At 52.4% G+C, this 23727-nt stretch overlaps 8 protein-coding genes across 8 annotated transcripts; 5 read left to right on the top strand and 3 right to left on the bottom strand.

The window, feature by feature from the left end:
* Positions 1 to 46: 46 nt before the first annotated feature.
* On the bottom strand, positions 47 to 2151 carry MIND_00953100 (DNA-(apurinic or apyrimidinic site) lyase; the record flags this gene model as incomplete). The annotated part of the gene is made up of 5 exons (XM_037366147.1): positions 2083 to 2151; positions 2006 to 2037; positions 1183 to 1961; positions 234 to 1134; positions 47 to 185 (listed from the first exon to the last, which is right to left on the bottom strand). Exons 1-5 carry the CDS (start codon positions 2104 to 2106, stop codon positions 47 to 49), a joined length of 1875 nt encoding a protein of 624 aa, XP_037217559.1. The 5' UTR covers positions 2107 to 2151.
* A 316-nt stretch (positions 2152 to 2467) lies between these two features.
* MIND_00953000 (Glycoside hydrolase family 35 protein) lies at positions 2468 to 6540 on the top strand (the record flags this gene model as incomplete). Its single annotated transcript, XM_037366146.1, has 22 exons — positions 2468 to 2673; positions 2720 to 2955; positions 3011 to 3169; positions 3216 to 3227; positions 3279 to 3402; positions 3453 to 3465; positions 3508 to 3546; positions 3596 to 3669; positions 3720 to 3773; positions 3820 to 3942; positions 3993 to 4022; positions 4071 to 4104; positions 4151 to 4365; positions 4414 to 5292; positions 5338 to 5420; positions 5468 to 5522; positions 5574 to 5704; positions 5755 to 5860; positions 5914 to 6137; positions 6189 to 6255; positions 6312 to 6365; positions 6414 to 6540. The coding sequence occupies 22 exons, from the start codon at positions 2468 to 2470 to the stop codon at positions 6538 to 6540; spliced, it is 3045 nt and encodes a 1014-aa protein (XP_037217558.1).
* A 127-nt stretch (positions 6541 to 6667) lies between these two features.
* MIND_00952900 (Non-specific serine/threonine protein kinase) lies at positions 6668 to 9350 on the top strand (the record flags this gene model as incomplete). Its single annotated transcript, XM_037366145.1, has 7 exons — positions 6668 to 6985; positions 7045 to 7186; positions 7235 to 7344; positions 7394 to 8686; positions 8737 to 8836; positions 8887 to 9221; positions 9279 to 9350. 7 exons carry the CDS (start codon positions 6668 to 6670, stop codon positions 9348 to 9350), a joined length of 2370 nt encoding a protein of 789 aa, XP_037217557.1.
* Positions 9351 to 9652: 302 nt separating this feature from the next.
* MIND_00952800 (Superoxide dismutase) lies at positions 9653 to 10449 on the bottom strand (the record flags this gene model as incomplete). The annotated part of the gene is made up of 5 exons (XM_037366144.1): positions 9653 to 9727; positions 9778 to 9809; positions 9858 to 10151; positions 10206 to 10336; positions 10382 to 10449. 5 exons carry the CDS (start codon positions 10447 to 10449, stop codon positions 9653 to 9655), a joined length of 600 nt encoding a protein of 199 aa, XP_037217556.1.
* A 2041-nt stretch (positions 10450 to 12490) lies between these two features.
* Positions 12491 to 19444, top strand: MIND_00952700 (uncharacterized protein; the record flags this gene model as incomplete). The annotated part of the gene is made up of 11 exons (XM_037366143.1): positions 12491 to 12507; positions 12641 to 12693; positions 12744 to 12816; positions 12864 to 13405; positions 13454 to 13609; positions 13666 to 15069; positions 15117 to 17881; positions 17933 to 18203; positions 18252 to 18803; positions 18854 to 19310; positions 19360 to 19444. The coding sequence occupies 11 exons, from the start codon at positions 12491 to 12493 to the stop codon at positions 19442 to 19444; spliced, it is 6375 nt and encodes a 2124-aa protein (XP_037217555.1).
* A 509-nt stretch (positions 19445 to 19953) lies between these two features.
* Positions 19954 to 21480, bottom strand: MIND_00952600 (tRNA pseudouridine synthase 3; the record flags this gene model as incomplete). Its single annotated transcript, XM_037366142.1, has 1 exon — positions 19954 to 21480. The coding sequence occupies one exon, from the start codon at positions 21478 to 21480 to the stop codon at positions 19954 to 19956; it is 1527 nt and encodes a 508-aa protein (XP_037217554.1).
* A 90-nt stretch (positions 21481 to 21570) lies between these two features.
* Positions 21571 to 22131, top strand: MIND_00952500 (Coiled-coil-56 domain-containing protein; the record flags this gene model as incomplete). Its single annotated transcript, XM_037366141.1, has 1 exon — positions 21571 to 22131. The coding sequence occupies one exon, from the start codon at positions 21571 to 21573 to the stop codon at positions 22129 to 22131; it is 561 nt and encodes a 186-aa protein (XP_037217553.1).
* A 58-nt stretch (positions 22132 to 22189) lies between these two features.
* MIND_00952400 (SH3 domain-containing protein) lies at positions 22190 to 22945 on the top strand (the record flags this gene model as incomplete). The annotated part of the gene is made up of 3 exons (XM_037366140.1): positions 22190 to 22373; positions 22419 to 22554; positions 22606 to 22945. 3 exons carry the CDS (start codon positions 22190 to 22192, stop codon positions 22943 to 22945), a joined length of 660 nt encoding a protein of 219 aa, XP_037217552.1.
* Positions 22946 to 23727: the final 782 nt, after the last annotated feature.

The following is a 23727-nucleotide window of genomic DNA, read 5'->3' as shown; positions in this document are numbered from 1 at the left end:
CCCAGATGGTTCTTGATGACGGTATCTGATAAGTCAACTGCCGATGCTAGTCAGGCGTGTCTTTGCGCGTCATCTCTTCTCGGCGAACATCGCTGGCCCATTTGAAGAAATTGCAACGCCACTGATCGTCAACCTCACTCCGTCTCCGGGTAGCCTTGCCAGCGTCGTACCCAGGCCCAACAGGTCTAAACTGTAGTTCAAACACCGGTCAAAAGAGGAGAAACGAAACCCACCTGGAGCATATGAAAAATGATTTGCCCTTGTTCGGTCCTGTTTTTGTGACGGTCATTGACTTGGCTGGTTCCCCATGCACGACGCATCGCGGTGGGGCAGGCGGAGCGAGCATACGACCCCATGCTTTGGCTTCAAGGTTTTTGTTTAACGGTGATGATGCTGATGGTATGGGTTCTTGCGAAAGTTTGAGGGCAAACTGATAATCTGCGTCTAAATCCGACTGCACAGTCGGAGACGAAGATGGGGGTGCGTGGTCCTCATCGATAACGATGATGTCGTTTTTGTCAGTGGTTTTCCTTTTTTCTGCGTGTACGGCTTTTGAGGACGATGACTGCGCAGTTGGCTTTGCGAAGAATGAAGCGAGACTAGTCTGGCCTTTGACTGCTTTCTTGAGTTTGGTCGAGTCTAAGGAAACTTGAGGTTTCTCCTGTTGAGACTTGGGTTTCTTAGATAGAGTCTGAGACGCGGATTGTGGTTGAATAGCATCAAGTTTCCGTTTACTAGGCTGCATTTCCAACGAGGCGGAAAGAGAGGAGGAGGATGCTATACCGGAAGCGTCTGGGGAAGCTGGATGCTGTTGGTCTGAGGGATGTGAACTGGTTTTTGTGGTGAAAAATGTGCTTAAAAGGCGTTGTTTATATTCGTCCCAAAATTTGGCTGCGAGACGAGGCGGTTCAGCTTCTCGGGTAACTCCAAGGACATCTTGTAGCAGGATTTCTCTTCCTTGGTTATCAACCAGAGAGTCACGGAGGTCAATGAACACCGGACAATGATCGCTGCCTTTGAGCTCTGGTTGAATATCTGCAGCCTCAATCCAAGGCAGCAGGCCAGGAGTGACCAAAATATAATCGATTCGTGCACCATAATTGGATTCACGAGCCGATATCTTGGTATTCCAGCCTACGGATGCTTGAGTCCACGTAAGAAGCCAAGTGAAAAGAGGCATACATGTGTACATTCCCTTGCGGTCCGGGTGAAAACGACGGACTACATCGACCAGAATTCCGCCATTATCTGCTATTAAATCACGCAGCCACTTTCGCGCTCCGGTTAGCCAGAATCCCTCTTCGCCTTCAATTCCTTCTTCTTGTGCTCGCGCAACCATAAGAGGGCCTTCAGCGTGATCTATAACAGCGGCACAAGCGTTCAAGTCTCCCAACAAAATTACTTCTCGCTTCTCTCCAACAAGACCGCGAATCCGCGCCGCCAGTATGGTGTGAAAGTCGGCTTTGTATTGAATACGCTGGTCAGTGTCTGTTCCATCGTTTGGACAGTACACTGCGACAAGAACGAATAAACCAAAGTCGATCACTAATGCTCGACCCTCTGAATCGAGCGAGCGAAGGTCGAGTTCTTCACATTCAGGTGTTTGAGTAGGGTAAGCGTCTGGCTGGGAGATGCATTCCGAAGGCAGGAGAGGTGGATTGGGTTGCAAAAGGCCCGTGAGCCCTTCTTCGGCCTTGAGCGGGGTGGCAGACGCCAGTTTGGCATATACAGCAACTCCAGAGTAGCCCGATCTATGGCGGGGAAAAGAGAAGAACGAATGATAGGACGGTGGAACGCCCACTGCTTTGGGTAGATTTTGTCGCGACGACTTCATCTCTTGGGAATCACAGATGAGTGAGACTGGAGCAAATTTTTGGAGGAGCTTATGCACACCTTGAAAGCACAATATGTCCGCATGAAGGTTGTTGAGTATTTCCTCGTGTGTCTTGAAAGTGTTCCATCTGGGTATTTTTAAACCAAGGAGAAACGAGTCCAAGTCGCGTACGGATGATATTGGGGTATAGTGCGGACTCCATTCTAGAAAGCTTCAGAAGGCTAGACAGTCATGTCGGATATATTCACGATGTTCCACGTCAATATTCGCATACAACTTCGACCCTTGAGTTCAAGTTGTTTGTGGCAAGACGAGTAGCGTTACGGTCACGGTCACACCACGAATACTTGAACTTTGAACATCGACTCAAAATCGACAAGGGAAAATCGCTCGATACTGTTCATTTCAACCCACTAAGCACATACTTTCGCACTGATGATAAAGAAACGCTGTCCCTTGCGTCACATGGCTTCTTTCATACATCCGTGGAACCAAAACATCTGCGACGCGCCGGACCGTCGCAACCCCACCTTCGACGTCCAATGAAGGTACCTTCTGAAAAATCAGCTGGACGGCGAAGCGTCATCGCTCACAATTATAAATACTTGCGGCTCGCGACCCTCACTTGTCATCATGCTCCTCACTCACAACAACCTCACCACTTGGCCGCTGCAAGCGCATCTGCTTAGAGTTTTCGCGCTCTTCGTTGCGCTTCTCTCCGTGGCCTCCAAGACCTTGGCTGTAGTTTTGACCGACGACCCGCCACTACTGGCAAGGACCGCTGATGTTCAATTCGACAACTTTAGTCTCATTCTCAACGGTCAACGCGTCTTTCTACAGTGGAGTATTACGCGCACCCGATTTCTTCATACTGAAAACCGTCAGCTCTGGAGAGTTCCATACCTTCAGACTCCCAGTTCCCTCTCTATGGTCAGACATTTTGGAGAAAGTCAAAGCTGCGGGACTTAATGCGGTTTCTGTCTATACCCATATGGGTCTTATTAACCCTTCTCGAGGAGTTGTAGACTTTGAGAGCTTTCGAGCACTCCAGCCGCTTTTCGATGCTGCCAAAGCAGCGGGAATCTGGATTGTATTGCGTCCTGGTCCATATATCAACGCGGGTTCGTTTCCACAGATGGTCTCACAACAACGGTTAAGGCTGAGGTTCGACAACAGAAACTACCGCGGGAGGAATAGCGCATTGGGCAACCACGGAGATTGCTGGTACCCTCCGAACAAATGCCACAGACTGGCGAGCCGCTTGGAAGGACTATATCCAAGGCATCATCTCTCAAACTGCACCGAATCAAATAAATCAGGGTGGCCCTGTAATCGGTAAGCATATTCGACTATGCATGTCGCCATTAACTTGCTCCTGGAGCGGTCCAAGTCGGTTCGTTATAATCCAGTCCCTTCTCTGGCTACAAGGAACGTTTTATTGCAGACAACGAGTACTCTCAGAGTCCCGCAACGCATGCGGTCTACTTTCAGCAACTCGAAGACGTGTATCGAAACTCTACTATCGTTGTCCCTCTCACATATAACGATCCAGGCGAAGGGAAAAATTTGTATGTAGTGTCATGCCCTTACTTCACTCTGGTCATTTACCTCTTCTCAGCATCAATGGCACTGTGAGCCGCTTGGGCCCGTTTAAATCAAATGAACTTTTATAGGGCGCTGTGGATCTCTATGGACTTGATTCGTACCCACAGGTCTGTGGAAATTGGACTGTATGTGCGCAAGGAGAATAATAACTCGTAGGGCTTCGACTGCTCCCATCCAGAGACCTGGAATCCTGTGACAACAAATTATCACACTTACCACCAACAAGTCAAGTATGTCTATCGACCAACTCATGTCAGTTTCACCTTAAACTTTCTCCAAGTCCATCACAGGCGTGGTATTTCCCGGAGTTCCAAGGCGGTAGTTTCGATGCATGGTATTCGTTTCGTCCAACGAGAGGTTTCCTTCTGATGATCACGCAGGGGACCTGGAGCACCTGGCTATGCGCCATGTGCGCAACTCACAGGTCCTAATTTCCAATCCGTTTTCAATAGGCAGCTGTGGGCCAGTAATGCAAAACTCATATCTTATTATATGATCTATGGGTGAGGACATCATCACCATGGGGAAAAGTACAAAGTAAAATCATTTGCAGCGGAACCTCTTGGGGTGCAATACCTTTCCAGTGAGCTAACCACCATCAACTTGAAAATGTTGCTCATCAACTGTGCAGCGGAGTATACTCTAGCTACGACTATGGCGCATCTGTAAGTGTGCTCTCCTGTGACGGATGTCGTCTGGAGCTGTCTCTAGATAAGCGAATCTCGGGCACTTACCACCAAATTCAACGAGTTGAAGCTACAAGGCATCTTTCTCAGAAGCTCGCCTGAGTTTTATAAAACGAACTTTATATCTGACGGCTCTAGCGGATTCACCACGTCCAATCCAGCTGCATTCGGGACTTTCCTCCAGAATCCCGACACAAAAGCCGCATTCTACGTTCTTCGACAGGCCAACTCGACCTCGACGTGGGTTCAACCCGGCCGAAAACGAGCGGTTCGCTGATCAATAGACAGAGCAATCACAACGTTCAAGCTTAACATCACTTCCCCCATATCAAACACTATTCAAGTACCGATTGTTGTCCCAGCAGTGACACTTGGTGGTCGGGAATCCAAGCTCGTCATTAGTGGATATTCATTCGGCGCATCGAAAATCGATTACACAACTGCCCAGATATTCTTTGCGGGTACGATCGGAACTCGCGATGTCCTTTTCTTATATGGAAACACGACTCAAGCACACGAAATCCGTCTTGTGTTGACCGGAACAGCCAGCACTGTCCATCGGACGAATTCCTCGTTGATCACATCGACTCCGAGTGCTGGCGGAACAACTATATTGGCATTCCAGCCCGGGTTGACGGGTCTCAACACTATCCATGACTCAACTACCCAACTCATCCTCTATTCCGATTACCAGACTGCAGCTACATTTTGGGCCCCCGTTATACCTGCTACTGGTTCTTCCACATTCCCCAACTACTGGTCTATTGGAAGTAACAACACAGTCTTGGTTGGTGGTCCATATCTTGTTCGCAATGCCACAATTTCCGGGGCAACTCTGGCTCTGAAAGGAGATCTCAACGTTACAACTCCCTTCGCTCTTGTCGTTCCATTGTCGGTCAAGTCAGTTACTTGGAATGGTGCAAGTGTCCAATTAACCCCGGGTATTACTTCGACTGGCGGCTTCAGTGGCACACTTGCACCACGTTCTGTGGTTAAGAGCGTCACCATTCCCAAGTTGACAGCATGGAAGTTTCAAGACTCATTACCAGAGATTTCTGCTGGATTCGATGATTCTAGCTGGACAGTAGCAAACCACACGGTAACGAACATACCCCTCAAGCCGTACTATGGCGATGGTCGCATCTTATACGGGTGTGATTATGGTTTGTGCGTAAGAACTTGTTTTCGGATGTTGTGCTTAACTTGGTACAGTTGCGAAAATACTGTCCTATGGCGTGGACACTTCACTGGCGCTGGCCAAACCAGTGTCAACCTCTCAATAAACGGTGGCGAAGGTGAGTTTCAACTATTTTTTATTCAATGATTGTCCACACTGTTGCAGCTTTCGCCGCGAGTGTATGGTTGAATGACGTTTTCCTGAATACTTCGTTTGGAAAGTAAGTTGGTGGCGACCACATAGACATGTGCAACAATAATTGGTCCGATAGCTCTACCAACAACGCCCACATTCTTGAGGAGACCGATGACAAGTTTTCATTCCCAGCTGGAGCGTTGCGATCGGGCGAAAATGTGATTACCATTGTCCAGGACAATATGGGTCTTAATGAGACGAATGGAGGTGAGGGCAATACTCAAGCAATTGCTTGTGTGATGAACCACCGTAAACAGCGAATCCAGATAGCTCCAAGAGCCCTCGAGGAGTGCGGGGCTTTAAGCTCGACACAGGCTCATTCGGAACGTGGAAAGTTCAAGGGAAGGTTGGGGGATATAAAGGGTTTGAGACTCCTTCTACGAAAATGGCGTCAGCTCATTGCGAGGCCATGATAGCTTCCTCGATAAAACCAGAGGCGTTTTAAACGAAGGTGGCCTTTTTGGAGAGAGGGAGGGCTGGCATCTCCCTGGTTTCGACACATCCTCTTGGATTACGCGCGATCTGACCACCGGCCTGCCAAGCGGATCTGCAGGTGTAGGTTTTTTCGTGACAACCTTCCCCTTGAACATCCCGAGCGGGGTTGATGCTTTTATTTCGTTCACCTTCACGGAGCCTCTTGGTATTTACTGTTTTTCCTCCATTCCTTTCTGTTCTGAAGGTGGTTGTGCAGGTCAGAATTATCGGGCTCTGTTGTGGGTAAATGGCTGGCATATGGGTAAACGGGTGGGAAATCTTGGGTGTGTAGGATTGCCCATGAGATATCGAAGCTGATTGTGCCTTCTTCCGCAAACAGTCCCCAGTTCAAGTTTCCAGTTCACCAGGGCATCCTTGACTACCACGGCACAAAGTCTGCTTACTTATCGGTTGTCTGAGTGTGTGCTGATTTCTGATGTAGTACCGTTGCTGTGGCCCTGTGGGCGATGGGACGAAGTCCGGTCACACCAAAATTGGAGCTTGTTCTGGACGGGATTCTGGATGGAGGAGTGGCGGGAGTAGTTACAAACAATCCCGGCAGAGGATAGTGTTTCTGTTGAGCGGCTGTGTAAAACTGTTTCAGCGTGATCGGACGAACTTGGACCACCATCATCTTGGTCTTCGCTCTGTGTTGTGTGAGGTCGTCGTCGTCACTCGTTGGTAGGACATCCATAAATGTCCTATACGGGTTCGACTGCCCTTAATCCTTCACGCCCAGCACCCACACCGAGCATGTATTCGAGCCAGTCATCGCTCGCCACGAATGGCTACAACCCCGCCTTCACTTTCAATCCCAACTCAGCCTCGGGTTCGTCTTACTCAACCTCTTACTCAGGCATCGGCGGATCTCCATCTTCGTCGGGCAGCGTAGCGGGCGCTGTTGTTCGGCAAGGCCCAGTCAGCGTCAAAGAAGAGGGCACGCTGACCAGTTGGATATGGAAGGTCAAATGGCTCATTCTTAAGGACATGACCCTTACCCTCCACAAATCCGAGGTGTGTTCTTCTTACTGCTATCGCGCTCGTTGCTTGCTTGCTAATACCCGGTTTCATAGACCGCTCCCCAACAAATCGTCATCCTCCTCCGCGATATCACAAGCATCGAACGAACCGACCTCAAGCCATACTGTCTACTAATGGAGACACAGGACAGGAAACGGTACTACTTTTCGCTCAAGAGTGACGAGGAGCTGTATGGTGAGATGTCTGGCCTCTTGACACAATTGATATTCACTCCCCATATAGGCTGGCAAGACGATATCTACTCCCGCTCCCCGCTTATGGGGTTCAGCAATCCGACCAACTTTGTCCACAAAGTCCATGTTGGTTTTGATCCAGTCAGCGGCGCGTTTACTGTGAGTTTTGCTCTCGGTTTCGTGGTGTGTCTCTCAACGGTAAATGAAGGGGATGCCCGATCAATGGAGCAAGCTGCTCACCAAATCCGCCATTACTCGCGAGGACTATGCCAAAGACCCTCAGGCGGTGTTGGATGTGCTCGAATTCTACACAGATCACCAGAAACGTGAGATGGAGCGAGAGAGGGAACGAGAAATGATGATGATGGCCGACACCAGTGCGCCAGCTCGTTTCAACGCTGGTACTGGCCTCGGCGGCATGACTATGATGGGAGGCTCCACTTCTTCATTAACGGAGCGCCCTGGCATGAAACGACAAGATTCGGCGCCGCCTGGCCTTGATACAAACACATCTCTCTCATCTATTTCTCCTCCTCGACCCGCTCAACCCCAACCTCAACTACAATCAACACGTCCTGCCCCCCCACGCCCTCTTCTCACCGGAACTCGGCCCGCTCCCGCGGCCCCCCCACTCAACGGTTCTTCTGCCCAAGCAAAGACTGGTGGGGATTTGCCGTCGTCTGCGGATCTTCGAGCCCGACAGAAGGCAACTGGGCCGCCGACGACTACAGCTCCCCTTCCATTACGCAAGGACTCACTCCAAACACCAAGCGCTCAACAGCAACGAGCCGAGCAACGAGCCGAGGCGGCCAAACGAGAAAGGGAGAGAGAATTACAAGCACAGAAAGAGCGCGAACAGGAGCAACAGCAACAACAACAACAACAACAACAAGAGAGACCCCCCTTGGGCCCTCCAAGCAAGACAGCACCTATACCCAATGCCTCCTCCAATACCGCTGCCGGAGCAACCGCTGGTCCTCCGCCAGTCAAACCTCTTCAGCCTGCCAAAAAGCCTTTGATTCAGTTCGAAGAAAAGCCGGCGACCGGCGGTCAAGGAGTTGCTGCTGCCGCTGCTGCCTTGGAGAAGAAGGGAGGAGATTTGAAGGAGAAGCGCATCAGCACTATGACTGAGGTCCAGATTATGGAGAAGTTGAGGCAGGTCGTATCGGATGACGACCCCAAGACACTATACAGCAAGATTAAGAAGGTCGGGCAAGGTGCTTCGGGTCATGTCTATGTGGCCAAAACACTCGCGACCGGCAAAAAGGTCGCCATCAAAGAGATGGACCTCTCCCACCAGCCGCGCAAGGAATTGATTGTGAACGAGATTCTCGTCATGAAGGAATCACAACACCCCAATATCGTCAACTTCCTGGAGAGTTACCTCGTAAAGAGCAACGAGCTCTGGGTCGTGATGGAGTACATGGAGGGTGGCGCGTTGACGGATATAATTGAGAACAACTCGCTCGAGGAGGACCAAATCAGTTCCATTTGCTTTGAGGTGCGATTTTGATTTCCATTATTGCAGTGTTGTTACTCACCGCCTGCTAGACATGCAAGGGTCTCGGACACCTCCACAGCCAGAGCATCATCCATCGAGACATCAAGTCGGACAATGTTCTTCTCGATGCTGCAGGCCGAGTTAAAATCAGTACATAATCCCCGTCCCAAGTCGATCCCTTCACTCATGTCCCACTCTAGCTGACTTTGGGTTCTGCGCCAAACTCACGGATCAAAAATCCAAGCGAGCAACGATGGTCGGTACACCGTATTGGATGGCCCCCGAAGTCGTGAAGCAAAAGGAGTATGGTGCGAAAGTTGACATCTGGTCGCTTGGGATCATGGCTATCGAGATGATTGAGAATGAGCCGCCGTACTTGGACGAAGAACCGTTGAAGGCGCTCTATCTGATCGCAACCAACGGAACACCGACCCTGAAGAAGCCTGAAGCGCTCAGCCGCGAGCTCAAAGGCTTCTTGGCAGTGTGTCTGTGTGTTGACGTGAGCAGTCGGGCGACCGCGAATGAGCTTTTAGAGGTTGGTTTCCCAGTTACCTATGATGATGATGATGATACTGACTAGTTTGTGTTACAGCACGAATTCTTGAAGAAAGCATGCGCATTGGCCGGGCTTGCGCCGTTGTTACGGTTCAAGACCAAGGCGTGAATGCGCTGTTGGACGTTGTTCTCTCTCTACGTCTCTCTCTCATTCTGTGATGTACCCCGGTATATATTTTTATATTTTACAGCTTTTCTCCCTTCTTCGTCGGTTGTGCTTCGTGTTGATATTCTCCTTCACACACTCGCCTTTGGTTTCCACTACTCATTTGTATCACTTGTTGCTATAAAAAGCTAAGGAGAGACAAGCGCCAAGCCTCAAGTTCAGAACAAGTCAAGTGTACAGTCGATTTCATTTTGTAGTTTACAATCATTCATCCTGGTTGTCCCCACGGAGCAGGCCAAATCCGCTTAAAGCTTGGAGGGCTCGAGGAGACGCTTCTCAGCCTCATCGAAGTTGATGACATTCCAGATAGCGTTAAGATACTGCAAATTGATTAATAGCGAGAAGAGGGGAGAACGAGAACGAGGCGAACATCGGGCTTAACGTTCAGGTACTGGAGGTAGACTGGGAGATGATTAGGAGGACGATAAGATATGGATCTGAATGACACACAAGCATGCTCCCAAATATCAACGCCGATGAGAGGAACGAGAGTAAGAAGGGGGTCCTGGTTGGCGGTGGTGGCAATTTCGAGGCGTTTGGTGGTCGGGTTGTAGCCGAGCCAGCCCCAGCCAGAGCCTTGGATACCGAGAGTAGCCGCGTTGAACTCCTTCTTGAGGTTGTCGAGGGAGCCGAACTGATCGACAATGAGCTCCTTGAGGGGGCCGTCTTTGAGGATACCGCCGTTGCCGCCTTTGTTGGACGACGGAGCGAGGTTCTTCCAGAAGAGCGAGTGGTTGATGTGACCTGATCAATGCGCGATAAGACGGCCAGGAGAGCAAAAGTGGTCGGATAGCATACCTCCACCGTTGAACTTGAGGGCGGCTTGCAGTGCGATGCGCTCTTTGGGGGTGGAGGCTTTGGCGTAGAGACTTTCGGCAGCGTTAAGCGCGTTGACGTAGGTCTGGTGGTGCTTGGTGTGGTGCAATGTCCTGGGAAGGGTCAGCAGAGTCAACGACGATTCTAGGAGGAGTTACATGATCTGCTGGGAGATGTAGGGCTCGAGGGCATCGTAGGCGTAAGGGAGATCGGGGAGAGTTGCCATTTTTGGTCACAGAAGGTTATGCTTCTAGAGGACGCGGGGAGGGGTGAAAGTAAGTTATGGGGGATCATATTACATCGAAGGACGACTCACAAGTCAGTAGCGGAAGGTGGTGGTCAAAGATCAAGAGGGAGTGTGATGAGTAAGTATTGGATTCGGCCGTGTTCGGATTGCGAATCTGGTTGCTCACCGACTCCATGTCATTACTAATAGTAGTAATGAAGGAAAGCCTGGAACTGATTCAGAGATGGAGCTCAATGCCTTACCAGCCTTCGCACTATTCACGCTGAGCATGGCTGGTCAATGGACGCGCTTTATAGCCCGATTCTCAAGAGGATCATTGCGGGGGGCTGAGCACTGCTATGGGACAAAGCCTCGTCGCCCACGCCGCCCTATCACTCGGGATATCCTGGCGGCAGTTTTGGCGCAGCTCCCAACCGATCATGATGGTAGGATGCTGGCGTCAGCCTTTACGTTGGCATGGGCTGCGTTCATGCGGTGCGGCGAGTTTACGGTTGCTGATGGGGCTGTCTTCGACCCTTCGCTCAACCTTTCGGAAGCTTGTGTCACGGCCGTTACAGACCACTCCTTGCTCTGTAATATTCAGGCGAGTAAGACGGACGTGGGCCGCCGTGGGGCATGTGTGCTGGTCGGCGCTGCGCCAGGGGCAGAGACCTGCCCTGTCGCACGTTTCCGTGCATATCGCGATATCCACCCTGCGACTTCCCCGTTTGCGCCGCTCTTTGTCACTTCGGCTGGCTCGCCTCTTACCCGCTCCTTTGCACTGCGCGCCGACGACTATCTGGCCAAGGCGGGCTATGATCCCAGTGAGTTCTCTGGTCATAGCTTCCGCCGTGGTGCTGCATTTGCTGCCGCGGAGGCTGGCTACTCGCCTGAGCAAATCAAGCTTCTTGGCCGGTGGAAATCGGATGCGTGGAAGTTGTACGTGGATGAGCCTTTGTCGGTTCTTCGCACATTGTCTTCCCGCCTGCACAAGCCGCCCCCGCTACTGCCTCGCCCGGTCTCAACTCCTCCATCCCTCTCCCGACGTCTACCGAACCGCCCTCCGGCCCCGGACCCCCGTCTTCCTCGTCTCACTATTCGCCTCCCTCCACCGAGTCTGTCCCCACATAGTGGTCATGTCCCAGCCGATCCCCCTCCAGCGCAACGCAAGCGGGGTGACCGTCCAATGGTGGCTGTCCGTAAGCAGCCGCCGCGAGGCCTGTCTGCGACAGCTGCCTCTTCCTCATCGACACTTGCTATGCCCACTCCTCCTCCACCGACCCGTTCCCCAGAGTTGGCCCGCCGCGAAGGGGGTTGGCGTGTCTGATGGAGTGCCTCTGGCATCTGCGCTGCTTGCTCCCCCTCCTCTGGCTGGTCGCACGCTCAGATCTCTCCTTGGTGGGCTACCGAGGCCCTCCCTCTCCAGGAGCATAGCGGGCTCAGAGCTGAGTCATCCTCCCATTACCTACAAAATATATATATCATCAAATCATCCATCCAAAAAGCGAGTGTGTCCCAATCCTGGGTGGTCTGGCGAGACCGTCGGGATTGGGCAGTGAGCACCATCACACTGTCACATCACCATCACTCTCTTTTTCGCGCTCGTCGTCGTCGTTGCTGTCTCCCTACCTCCCTCCTCACTGCCTCTCTTCCCTTCCTTTTCTGTCCCCACCCACCCATCCCTTTGCCTTATTTTGCGTGCTTGTTTTAGTTTTTGCTAGCTAGACAGTGGGCTACCGAGGCCCTCCCTCTCCAGGAGCATAGCGGGCTCAGAGCTGAGTCATCCTCCCATTACCTACAAAATATATATATCATCAAATCATCCATCCAAAAAGCGAGTGTGTCCCAATCCTTTGCATTCATTGTTCTTGAACATTCACAATAACAAGTTGTTGTTGTCCAAGTACTCTGAAACTGACCACTGCAGGCCCTCATACTGATCATACGTGGACTTCTCGTTAACTCTCTTCTATAGACATAATTCCCATCCAACGAAGCCGCGAACGCTCGATATCGTCGTCGATGTCCAACGAGGACCTCGATGGCGTCATCGATAAGGTTCCGTCATCACGCTTAGCAGCTGATTACATACTTCTGCGGCACGTTCAGCGCGTCACCTCCCACGGTCACGAGAAAGTGGTTGACCGTGGCTGTGACATCCTGACCTTGTTCCTCGCGCGCTTCGACTCAGCCACGTCGAACCCGACGCTGTCGAGGGGGTACACGGTCCAGTGGAGACTCCAGGTGTGTTCCAACAACTTCTTTTCCCTCTCAGCACCTCATGTCGTCCTCAGAAGAAAACCATACTGAATTAACGCGTTCCGGCTGCACGCACAACGTCGAAGGAAAGTGCAGTCTCTTCACGAGGTGAGCTGCTCTGCGCGCCCGCTTGCCCCGTTAACTTATGTACACAGGAAACATCTTACTGATTTCACGATATCTACGAACCCTGACATGGCATCCAATGTCCCTAGCATACGACTCATCGTTCCCACCCCAGATGTTTCCGCCGCCACCGACCCCAACTCCTCCATTGCTTCTCGTGTCCCGACCAAGAAAAAGTCGGTTTTAAGCATGTTTTCAGGCTCTGTGTCGTCCAACCAAACCCCCTACAACACCGTGCGCGACGCTGGAGACTTTAGTGACATTGTTCGACGCGTTGGAGAAGAAGGCTCTGTCTCCGGTCGAGGCTGGCAGGTCCATGTCGACAACGACAATGGAGAGGCGACTGTGCGCCGTCAGTCTGCTGAAGGTGAAGGCATGGTTCTCATCAAGAAGAAGACCAAACAGCGCGGTAAAATCGACGGGGTGTTTACAGACACGACCAACACGCGTTCAGAGTCACCACAAGTGCCGGAAGCCTCTTCCAAGGACAAGTGGTGGACTTTGTCGCGTGGTCGTAAAGATACTGGGGGTAAAGACGGAAAAGTCCTGGGCCTAATGCGACGAGGCAAATGTAAGCGTCACTCACAAGTCAACTCGCTGTCTTGCTCATATTTTCAAGCGCCGGGTCCATCGTCTTTGCCTCCGACACCTACCCTTGATGTCCCCCAACGCCAGCATCGGTCTACAGAGATGCAAATGCATTTACCTGGCGAACCCGACTGCACTCTTGATATGGTCGAAGTCCCCAGTCTTCGCGGCCGTGCCGTTGTCCAAGGTTCGGGTTGCTTTGATCGTGGTTTCCTCTGATTGACTTTCTGACTGGATATATAGACCTCCCGCAGCAGTTTCCCGTCCAGAAACGATTCAACTCGCTCGGTGCCTCATCCTCTCTTGCTCCACCAACAGTTACTCCTCGGACTGAATTCCAACGAAGCGTCAGTGCTGGCAGTGCGGCGTTATTGGCTCACCCACAATACGCTCATATGCCCGGTGCATCGACTCCTTACGCAACCATGACACGCCTCGACACCTACCAACAACCGGAAAATGCGAAACCAAAGCCGCCTCAACGGAGTGCTAGTGCGATGGGAGTGTACTCCGTTGATGCCCCACCTGAATTCAAGCGCAGTTTAAGTGCATTGGCCGGTAGTGGGATCGTCTTGGGAGCCCCAGCGTCGACACTGGGTCGTGCCCCGACACCAACGCCATTATCAAGAGCACCAACACCTATCCCAGGTCCACGGTCGGGAACCCCTCAACCATTGTTGAGTGTTCCTGGGAAGGAGAAGGACCAAGGCTCAATTGCTTTGCGGGCGATGAAGAGTATGCGAAGCATGGCGCGTTTAGGAAATTGGGGAGATGAGAAGGAGGAGGTAGAAGTCAAGAAAATTAAAGCAAAGGACGATGAAAAGGAGAAGAAGAAGAAGAAGAAAGAAAAGGAAAAGGAAAAAGACAAGAAAAAAGATTCAACAAGGCGACAACCGAAGAGCTCTGGCAGCAGCTTCGAGATTGGAGCGTTGGGTGCTTCACCTGTTCAACGCAAACGCAGTATCCTCGGACTGGGGCTCGGGATGAGCGGCACTTTAGGTAAAGGGTCGACCACTGGCATTGGAATGGGGCTGCCAAGCTCATTGAGTTTGGGACGCAGTGCGGGCGGGAAAGCGAGTACCGCTAGCAGCGTCGGTGGCTCAAGCTCCGGCTATGCTCCGCACGCTAACCCAATTATCAACCCAAATCGTCTGAGCGCCGATGCGCCAGGGGTTCTTCGTCGTGACAGCACAAACTCCAGCCTCCGTCCGATCTCCGTGCTCTCCAGCGAAAGTTCTTCCGGATCACGTGTCAGCAGCGGGAGTAGCGTTCGCTGGGCGGAAGAGGTTGTCGACAAGTTCAGAACGAAAAAGGACAAGAGAGACTCCCGTCGGGATAGCAAGCACTCGCTCGAGGGACGGAAGCGCACTCCCTTGAGCGATGTTTTCCCCAGTTTTTCGCGTCGATCGTCTGCGTCGGAAAGCATCAACAATCAACCGCCTATGCTCACCGTTGAGGAAGCCACTACCGATGGACATGGAGGCGAGGATGATGAGGATGTGGAGATGGAGGACGATTTCCAGATTGTGTCAGCAACACCGATTAAACGTCGAAGACCAAGGCCGCGTCCGGTTTCGGATGACATGATAGATGGGGCATCTCGTCCCCGTCCCCGTGGAATTGTTGAGAACAACGGCTCTTCCACAGGTGAGAATTTTACTTCATTTTCATAATAATAACTAACTCGAAGTTAGGGGGTGTCCTGAACATGTTGGATGCTGCAACAAATGATCTTGCTCAATTGATTACATTCCTCGAGTTGGATGCTACTCCTTCGCCTGCTCGCGATGCTATTGTACCGCCTGTTGAAGAGAGTCCCATTGGCAAGAACAAATCCAAAGTCTTGCGACCTAGCGAGGGATCAGTCAGTTCCCTTCGACCATATGCTGAACGGGCTGCCCTCTCGCCCAAACGGCAACTGGTGCCTAAAGCATCTCAACGACAACTGATTGGCCAACAAATTGCGCCGTGGCCCACTGCTCTCGAGTCAACACCCCCTGCACCGATATCCTCTGACGCCACGTTCAAGAGATCTCACCGCAGGACAATGACGCCCTCGCCAGAGCCGGACCCAGCTCCTGTTTTCCACCCTTTGCGTTTGCGGCCCTCACGAATCCGACCTGTGCTTACGGCTGCCTCATCATCATCGCCCTCTCCACCTCCATCTTCTGTGGACAGCAAGATGGACATGCGGGCACCGTCATCGCTAACGTTTGGCTCCCGCTCGTCATCCGACTCGCCGGAAGAGCCCCAAACCGGTCGCGTTTTGCCTCCCGTCTTTACCCGTCACACGCGCAATCGGTCATCGTTGCTTCCTGATGCGCAGCCCTCACCGCGGAGCAGCAAAGGCAGCAACAATGGAATGCCCCTCGCGCGTGGCGCAAAGCGAGTTCTCGGTATGGCAGGCACTTTGGGAGGATCGCATGCCTCGGATTACGAAGAGCAGGAACTGGATGCATCTGACCCTGACTCGGATATTCCAAACGAGTTACAAGTTATCTTATCGGCGTCACGTGCCACATCGCCTGTTGACGACACGCTCTCGTTCTTCCCGTCTACTAGTGCCAACACCTCTCTGCCATCTCCTGGGCTTCCACCTGGCGACTTGCCGCCTCTGCCTCCCTCGCCTCGCATCTCCTCGTCGCCCCCCCAACTACAGCTGCCCATATTCAATGTTGAGCTCGTTGAAGACGATGGTAATCATGCTGATATCGATGATGGCGCTACCTCGGAGGAGGATACGAAAAAGTCGTTTGATTTCACGGGTGAGCTCCAGAAGCTGAATGAGTCTGGGGCATCAGATAGGCGCAGTTTCGTTGAACAACTGGAGACTGCGTTCAAAACGCCAGCCAAGATCGACCTGCGCAATCTACTTGCGATTGACGTGCCTCCGGTTCCTCCTATGCAGTTTATCATCGACCAGACTTCCTCGGCACCGTCGTCTCCAGAAAACTGGTCCAGTTTGGAAGACCAGCGATCCCCTCGGTCAGCTACACGTTTGATGGACATCACAGCGCCGACGATAGCAGCCAGTGAAGGCGTCAGTACCAGGGCCATATTCGAGTACCCAGAATATCCTTCCCCAATCATCGATCTCAAAGAACCAACACTCTTGCCTGGCTCTGATAGCCTGGGAAGTGATATAAGCCTTTTGCCACAAAATGGCCCATCGACTGGTGAACTCAACATTGGTTTCAAGTTTGGGGGTCAGTTTCCTGAAGAGGAACCAGCGTCAAAGATGCAAAAAGAGCCGCTTACATTGTCAAACATTCTTCCGCCAGCCTCTCACAGTCGCGCTCATTCCCTGACGTCATTGATGGAGGACGAGGAATCTGTACTCAAGTCCATTCTTGCCCATGCCGCAGACATTGCTGCCCAACCCCGCCCACGGGTCAACTCGGACTCCAGTTTGCGTCGCTCTGCCATCGGAAATTCACGCGCTTCGATGGCCAGCATGCATTCTCGAACTCGTTCAAGACCCGCCTCTGGCACCAGCTTTACCGGATTCGACTCGTTTGATGAGGTCCGCAGAGGTTTCGAGTTCCATGCTAATCGCCCGACGTTTTATCCACCTCCTCCTGCTGCGCGCAACACTCGAGCTTATCATGGACAGCATGATTCGGTCTTCAGTATTGCGTCTGTTTCTTCTTACGGACACGTGACCAACCCTGGAGTAAATGATCCTTTCGAGTATGGCTTGCCTATGCCCAGTCTCCGCGAACAACCATCCTCTGAAGATCTGTCAATCTCGCTTTCTATGAACGTTGATGACACCTTCTCGTTCTTGGCGCGGGATCCTCGTCGCAAACGTGTGGCCAGCGATGCATCTAGTTTCTACTTCAAAGCACCAGCCCAACAATCACAAACTTCTCGCGGTCATCGCCATCGCGAGTCTACCGCTAGCATTGCATCTCAAAACGGCCCTCCTGTCAGCTTCTACAACTACAACCGGAGCTATGCAAGTCATCGCTTGAGCGAAGCGGATAGCAGCACCAGCGGCAGCTCGCTCGCTCATCAGTATGCTTCGCAGGGTGCTACTGGTGGTCGTGCCGCTTGGGCGAGACATCAACATGAACCCTCGACTGACTCAATTCTCAGCGATTTCTCGGTTGCTCGTCTCGGTAGACCTGGGGTTGGCGACAAGATGTTTGACACTGCATACGACCAAGGAGCTGCTCTCAGTTCGATCTCCGCATCTCCGCCGGAGTATGATCGACCATCCTACGACTCGATTATGGGTGAGCAAACTGGACGAGGGTCATCAATGGAGGATTCGTTGTTCGACAAGACTGGCCACCGTTCGTCAATGTCATCCGACTCGATCTTTGGATATGATGACCATCATCCCCCTAATGGCCATCTACTCCCGCCTAATCAGTTCCGGCCACTGTCGATGTTGAGCATGAACATGAGCAGCAGCACACACAGCCCAATGAAGGAGGACGATACAATGATAACGGTAAGTTTGTTTTCCTTCTTTTTTGCTCAGATAATAATGCTTTGGATTCAGATGCTTGGTGGTGGTCATGTTCGCCGCCGCTCTATTGGCTCAGTTTTCGAAGCCTCGCCCTGCGTCCGAGTCGAGAAACGCAAACATGCTACTCTACAGGAGGAAGACAAGGTTGCCCACAAAGCACGTATTATGGCTCAACCGTCTATTGCTTCGACTTCTTCCTCAAAGTTTGGAGAGGAACGCATGATCAGAGCGAAACAAGGCCTCCTAGTTCGTCAGAGCTTGGAGGAAAGCGCGTTAATTGGTGACGGGGAGATTGGTTTTGCTCGTAAGTCATCTCTACTTTTATCTGGATATAATCATAATGGTTCTGTAGTCCGACAAGCTCCAGTATTCTCCAGACCATCTCCAAACTCTCGATCTCGCTCATCGACTATCACAACTTCAAGTTCTGGTGCCGAAACACCTCCATTGTCCTCTGCAGAATACTCGTCCATGTCCGATGGCTCGCAATCGAGCATCGACATCTCGGAGCTCAATTTTCGCTTGGTGAATACGACACATCCCGTACCAAATCCGACTCGAAGAGCACGTGCTCGCGGGAATGGCCATAGGCGTCGTATGTCGGCTGCCCAGAGTCGCGCATCAAGAGCATCAGTCTACGAAACCATCCACGAAGAGTTAGCCAGCCCAGCTGCATCTCCCGAATCGAAAAAGAGCAACAATAACAGCCCCACTGCTGTCTTTGTCGTGCCAGCTGATTCTGGGTCTATGGACTGGACTCCTGGAGCTTCGATGGGCTGGGATGACGAACGCGGGATAATTGCGCTGCGCAAGTATTATGCCCTCAGAAACGAAGCCGAGGATGCTGTCATCGAGAGCAAGCGAACTTGGCTGGACACGCCTTTCTCGCTGTTTGCCCTCCAATGTACGTGTCTCCTCTTTATCTTTGGTCATCATCTCACCAAGGCCTTCTAGCATTTGAGCCGCCGAAGAACCACGAGGGGATGCAAGCTCTGTTGCAACACTCTGTAGAGAGTTACGGTCCGCTTCCGTATGAACTTGGGCATCGTCGGGTGCGTTCAAGAACGTCTTCGAGGCCATCGCCGTACCCTTCCCGTCAAGTGCTTTCCCAGCAGTCGCCGAACACTATCACGAACTCTCCTCGGCCCTCTCCAGATGACCTCAATCGTGCTTTCATGAGCCCAGCTCTGCAATCAATCGATTTTGATCCCAACGTTGATGGTCCATCATTCTCGATGATGTCGCCTCTTGGAGACAAGGAGAAGAACTGGGGCCTGCCTACTGCGACGAGGCCCCGCGTCCCCTCTGCTGCGCGGCGGAGTGCTTTGGGCTGGGCGAAGCGGAGCACCAAAGCCTCCAGCGACCTCAAGGAGAACAATCTCAACAATTCCGCCATATCCTTCATCATGTCGTGAGCATCTACTCTTTTCTCTGTGGGATTTGACTGATCAACCTAATAGACCTAACGAATCTCTGCGCATCAGCAGGCCAAGACCTCGGGGACGCCCAACGCCAGCTCGTCGGCAAGCTGTTCCTGTGGCGTAATCCCTCACACTTCTTCTTGACGTTCCTCACGCTCATCCTTCACGCTTTATTCACGTTAACGCCCCCCTCACATTCACGTTGATGACTATTCCAAACACAAACACCATTAACCACCTTTTGGGTACATATTTTGCTCTCTGGTTTGATCTTACGTTTCTCTTTTTTTTGACTCTGCTATCTATCGCTTGCGCTGTCCCTGCTTTGTGTACCTTGCTATGTTTTGCGGGGCGCCGCATTTGTCTGTACACCATCCCCTCATCACGCTCTCCCCACGACGTCTTTACGCTGACGCTACCAAAATCACACTCACACATCACGTATCTGTAATGATGTACTTGGTACGATTTCGTTGACGAAATTTACAACAATGTCTTTATGTTCGGTTTGACATTCGCGCTTCTCAATTAAAAACGTGATTATGCTCCCGCACACGCAGCTACATACTTACTTTGCTTGAGTCAAAAAAGCTCAGTACAATGCGCCAAAATATCAACCATCCATGGCCTCCTCTACACGGGTAAACTCCACCTCTCCGAGCCATTTATTTTATCCTGGACAGCCTTTTTGCGGGCGCCTTTCCCCACGCGCCAGCGCTCGTTGACGACTTCAAAGTGCTTGTTGCGATTGCGGAGCAGGAGAGGGACATATTTTGATGAGCGTCGGAAAGTCGCGCCACCTAAGGGAATGGTATATGTTGTTGTCGTTGAGTTGCTTGTCTCTGGATAATGATGCTCTTGGGCAGCATCAGAAAACGCGTTGTTCAGCGTCGAATACATTTCTGATCGCGCGAGAGCGTATTGAAGCTGGGCAAACGCGTCTGCATCTGCTGACGAATCGTATTTCTGGGCTGCAGGTTTGACTGTATCAGTCTGCCAATCGAGGAGGCCCTCTGGGTAATGGCAGGCGTAGAGCATGAGCGGCAGCCCGTCGGCCATCTGGTACTCTGGTTTCGTATCGAGCACCGGTAACTCAGCCTCTCCAATGACCTTCTCGGCGTTGGACGTGACGTTGAGCAACGTTGGCACAATACTGGGCTTTTCGAGGCCGGCGCCAACGAGGAAGAGGATAGCCATGATGTGGCGGACCTGGTGGTACAGGAACGCGCTCCCTATAAGATCGAATACGTGCATCCCATTGCTGTCGGTCCCGGAAATATCGGCGCGCGTTATGTGTCTGCGGTACTCTGTGAGCTGTTTCGCGGGGTCGATTTTGCAGAAATTGCGGAAATCGTGGGAGCCAATCAGGTAATTTGCCGCCGCCTGCATTTTGGACACATCAAGCCCGTCCAAAGAAGGCGAGAAAAAGTACTTGTAGTGGCGGGAGGTGCAGGCGAAGCGGCTGGAGAAAGAGGGGGCGACGGGGGACCAGGCGAGGACACGGATGGTGGGCGGGAGAAGGCGGTTGAGGATTGCGGGGAAGTTGTGCTCCTGCCGGTTGGGGTCAGGCTCTTTGTTGCGTTTCCGTGGGCGGTTGTGGGTGGCTGGAGAGACGGGACCGTCTAGTGTGCCGAAATCAGAGGCAGAAAGAGTGGGGAATGTTGTGTCGTCGGTATCCAGATCTAGCTCCTCTTCCGAGACTACTGGTTTTGGCTTTTCCGTGTTGTTGGTGTTTAGTGCACTTCGAACCCATAACGAAACGACCTGGCCAGCAGCGCTGACTCCGCGATCTGTCCGGCCACAACGCTCCCACTCGCAGCCTTCCATACCCGCCTCTCCATCGATCAATCGTGCCTTGGACAAGGCGTCAAAGAGTACGCCCTCGACTGTGGGGAGCGGTGTGACATCTGCCTGGATTGCCAGGCCATTGTACTCCCACCCAGAGTAGCAGAACTTTAGCGCGATCTTGCGTCGCGGATAAGCAGAAAAGTCAAACTCGCGCCAGGGTCTGCGGGAGTTGGCAGTGGAGGTGGAAGTTGACGCTACAGGCTGGGCAGCAGCTTCGAGTTGGATGAGCTTCGCGATAAGGTCGTGTTTAGACCAGGATTCGTATGTTGAAGACGCCATTGCACGTATATTCGTGCGTAAACACGCGTTCATGCACTAGTTATAGCCCTTGCTTGCTTGAGTCAAGCCGACTCGAAAAGATGAGATCAGGAGTCAAGATTTGTTCTCCCACCCACCACTATAATGTTCCGCTCGACCCTCCCCACCCACGCGTCATGGCAGCCTGAAACATTGCGCTACGTCGACCGCAAAGAGGTCGCTGCGTCCTACTGGAAAAACGGGCGGATGTCACCCGGTTTACTCCGTGCTCGCCGCCAATTCCGCACCAAAAACGCGTTTGCGGGCATCGTGCTGCTGGTATTCGTCGTCGGGGTGTTTACGTACTCCATTGCGGCGGTGAAGCAAGATGTATTCGACGATCTGGATGAGGAGGTCAAGGAGCGCGCGGTGTTGGAGGCCAAACGGACCGCGTTGAGTGTGGAAGATGAAAAACGCGCTATGGCAGCGGCGGCGAAGGCAGCGACCGTCTCTCTCACCGCAAAATTGCCAGTCGACAGCAGTAATTCGAGGATACCAACGCCTCAACAACAACAACAACCTCAAGGAGTTTTGACACAACCTCGAGGAGTTTTGACGGCAGTTCTCGATGCACGGTATCCGCGCTTACTAGATCCAACTCGAAAGACGCTTGTGTGGGGGGCACCACCTGTGGATAGCATTGGGAGACTAGGGGACAGACTGTAGCTAAAAACAAAATAATGAGTGCCAAGCCAATTCATTTTCCTTCTCTCCCTTTCCCTCCATGAAGCATCTCATCGTACTCTCGTCGCTCGTTCCCTTTGTGTTTGGCGCTGTCTTCACTGTCGGTGTTGGCAAGGACGAAACTACGGGCAAGAAAGGCCTCGGATTTGACCCGTCGTCGATCCACCCCGCCGCCGGTGACACCATTGTGTTTGAGTTCCGCAGTGGCAGCCACTCCGTCCTTCGTATGTCTTCAACAATCCATTAAATCAACCTTAGCGGACCTCCAGAGTCGACATTCACGAGTCCCTGCACTTCGAATGGCGGCTTCAACTCTGGCGTGAAGACCGTGGACGACAACCTCGAAGTTGACGCCCCTGGCCTCCCCACCGTCTCCCTCCTCGTCAACGACACCCAGCCGCTTTGGTGCGCTACCCCCAAAAAACATCTACTTATTAACCTTCTAATAATAACCAGGTTCTTCGATGATGCCGGTGGCCTCTGCAACAAAGGCGCTGTCTTGTCGGTGAATCCGACCCAAACACAAAGCGACGCCCAGTTCAAGGCCAATTCCCTCACCGCCCCCAACTCTGGCTCTGGCTCTGGCTCTGGCTCGCAATCCTCCGCACCGGCACCATCTGGCCCGTCTGGCTCCGCATCTGGCAACCCCCAGTCCACAGCTTCTGGCGGCTCGGCCCCCAGTGGTCAGCCATCTTCGCCGGCCCAAAGCCCAGCGCCAAACGGAGCAGCCGCCACAGGATCTCTCTTCGTATTGTACCTCGCCTGTGTGGGACTATTGTCAGCTCTATTTTTGTGAGTAGTTGAAATGGACTTGTGATTTCGTGCTATCATCTTGTCACCGATGCCTGGTCCGTGCGCGCTACCATCCATCGAGTCCGTGGTCCGTGCGCCTCTCCACCTCAATAAATCGAGCCTATCTCCCTCCGCGCCTCTTCACTTACCTTGGCGGCAAAGATCCCCTCAAGGATCGGATTCTTGGGCTCCAAGCACCCTCCAGAGCACATCGGAGTCTGCTCGTGGGTTTGGCCAGAACTGTCCACTGCTCTAATATTTTCCTGTTCCGCATGACCACTCGGTCGGCGGGCCTCTCTTTGGTTAGCAGCTGGGGCTAACCCTAACCTACACGTGCAAACAAACGCATCAGATGCATAAAATAAATTGTCGGATGGTATACTGGAAACATTTCCTCATCTAATTGAGGTGTGTGGGTGAGGCCGAAAACCACTCTGCTGACGAAGCCAGAAGAGACGCACTGGAGAACCCGGGCCGAAAGCCGGATCAGGAGCGGTGGCCCGGTGACTGCATAGCAGGAGTCGGACCACCCGAAGCCGCATGAGGGGAAGGCGGGTGGGTCGAAACGCGGCTGGATTGGATTGGATTGGATTAATACACGGCACGGTCCGACTGACGAACGCCGGGTTCCAGGAAGTATCCCGGTGTACAAAGGCTGCGTAGAATACACCATCGTCCCTGGGCCCTTCTCGAGATCAACTAGCCGAGCTCACGAGCAGGATATGGCGCTGAGTGGAGAAACGAGACGCGAAAGTCACGATGATATAATGATATAATAAACAACAT

The sequence above is a fragment of the Mycena indigotica genome (genome assembly GCF_014461135.1).
Source record: "Mycena indigotica strain 171206Taipei chromosome Unknown Mind.scaff0008, whole genome shotgun sequence".
Lineage (NCBI taxonomy): Eukaryota > Fungi > Basidiomycota > Agaricomycetes > Agaricales > Mycenaceae > Mycena > Mycena indigotica.
The sequence above is the reverse complement of the archived record's forward strand: the minus strand, read 5'-3'. Positions and strand labels throughout refer to the sequence as shown.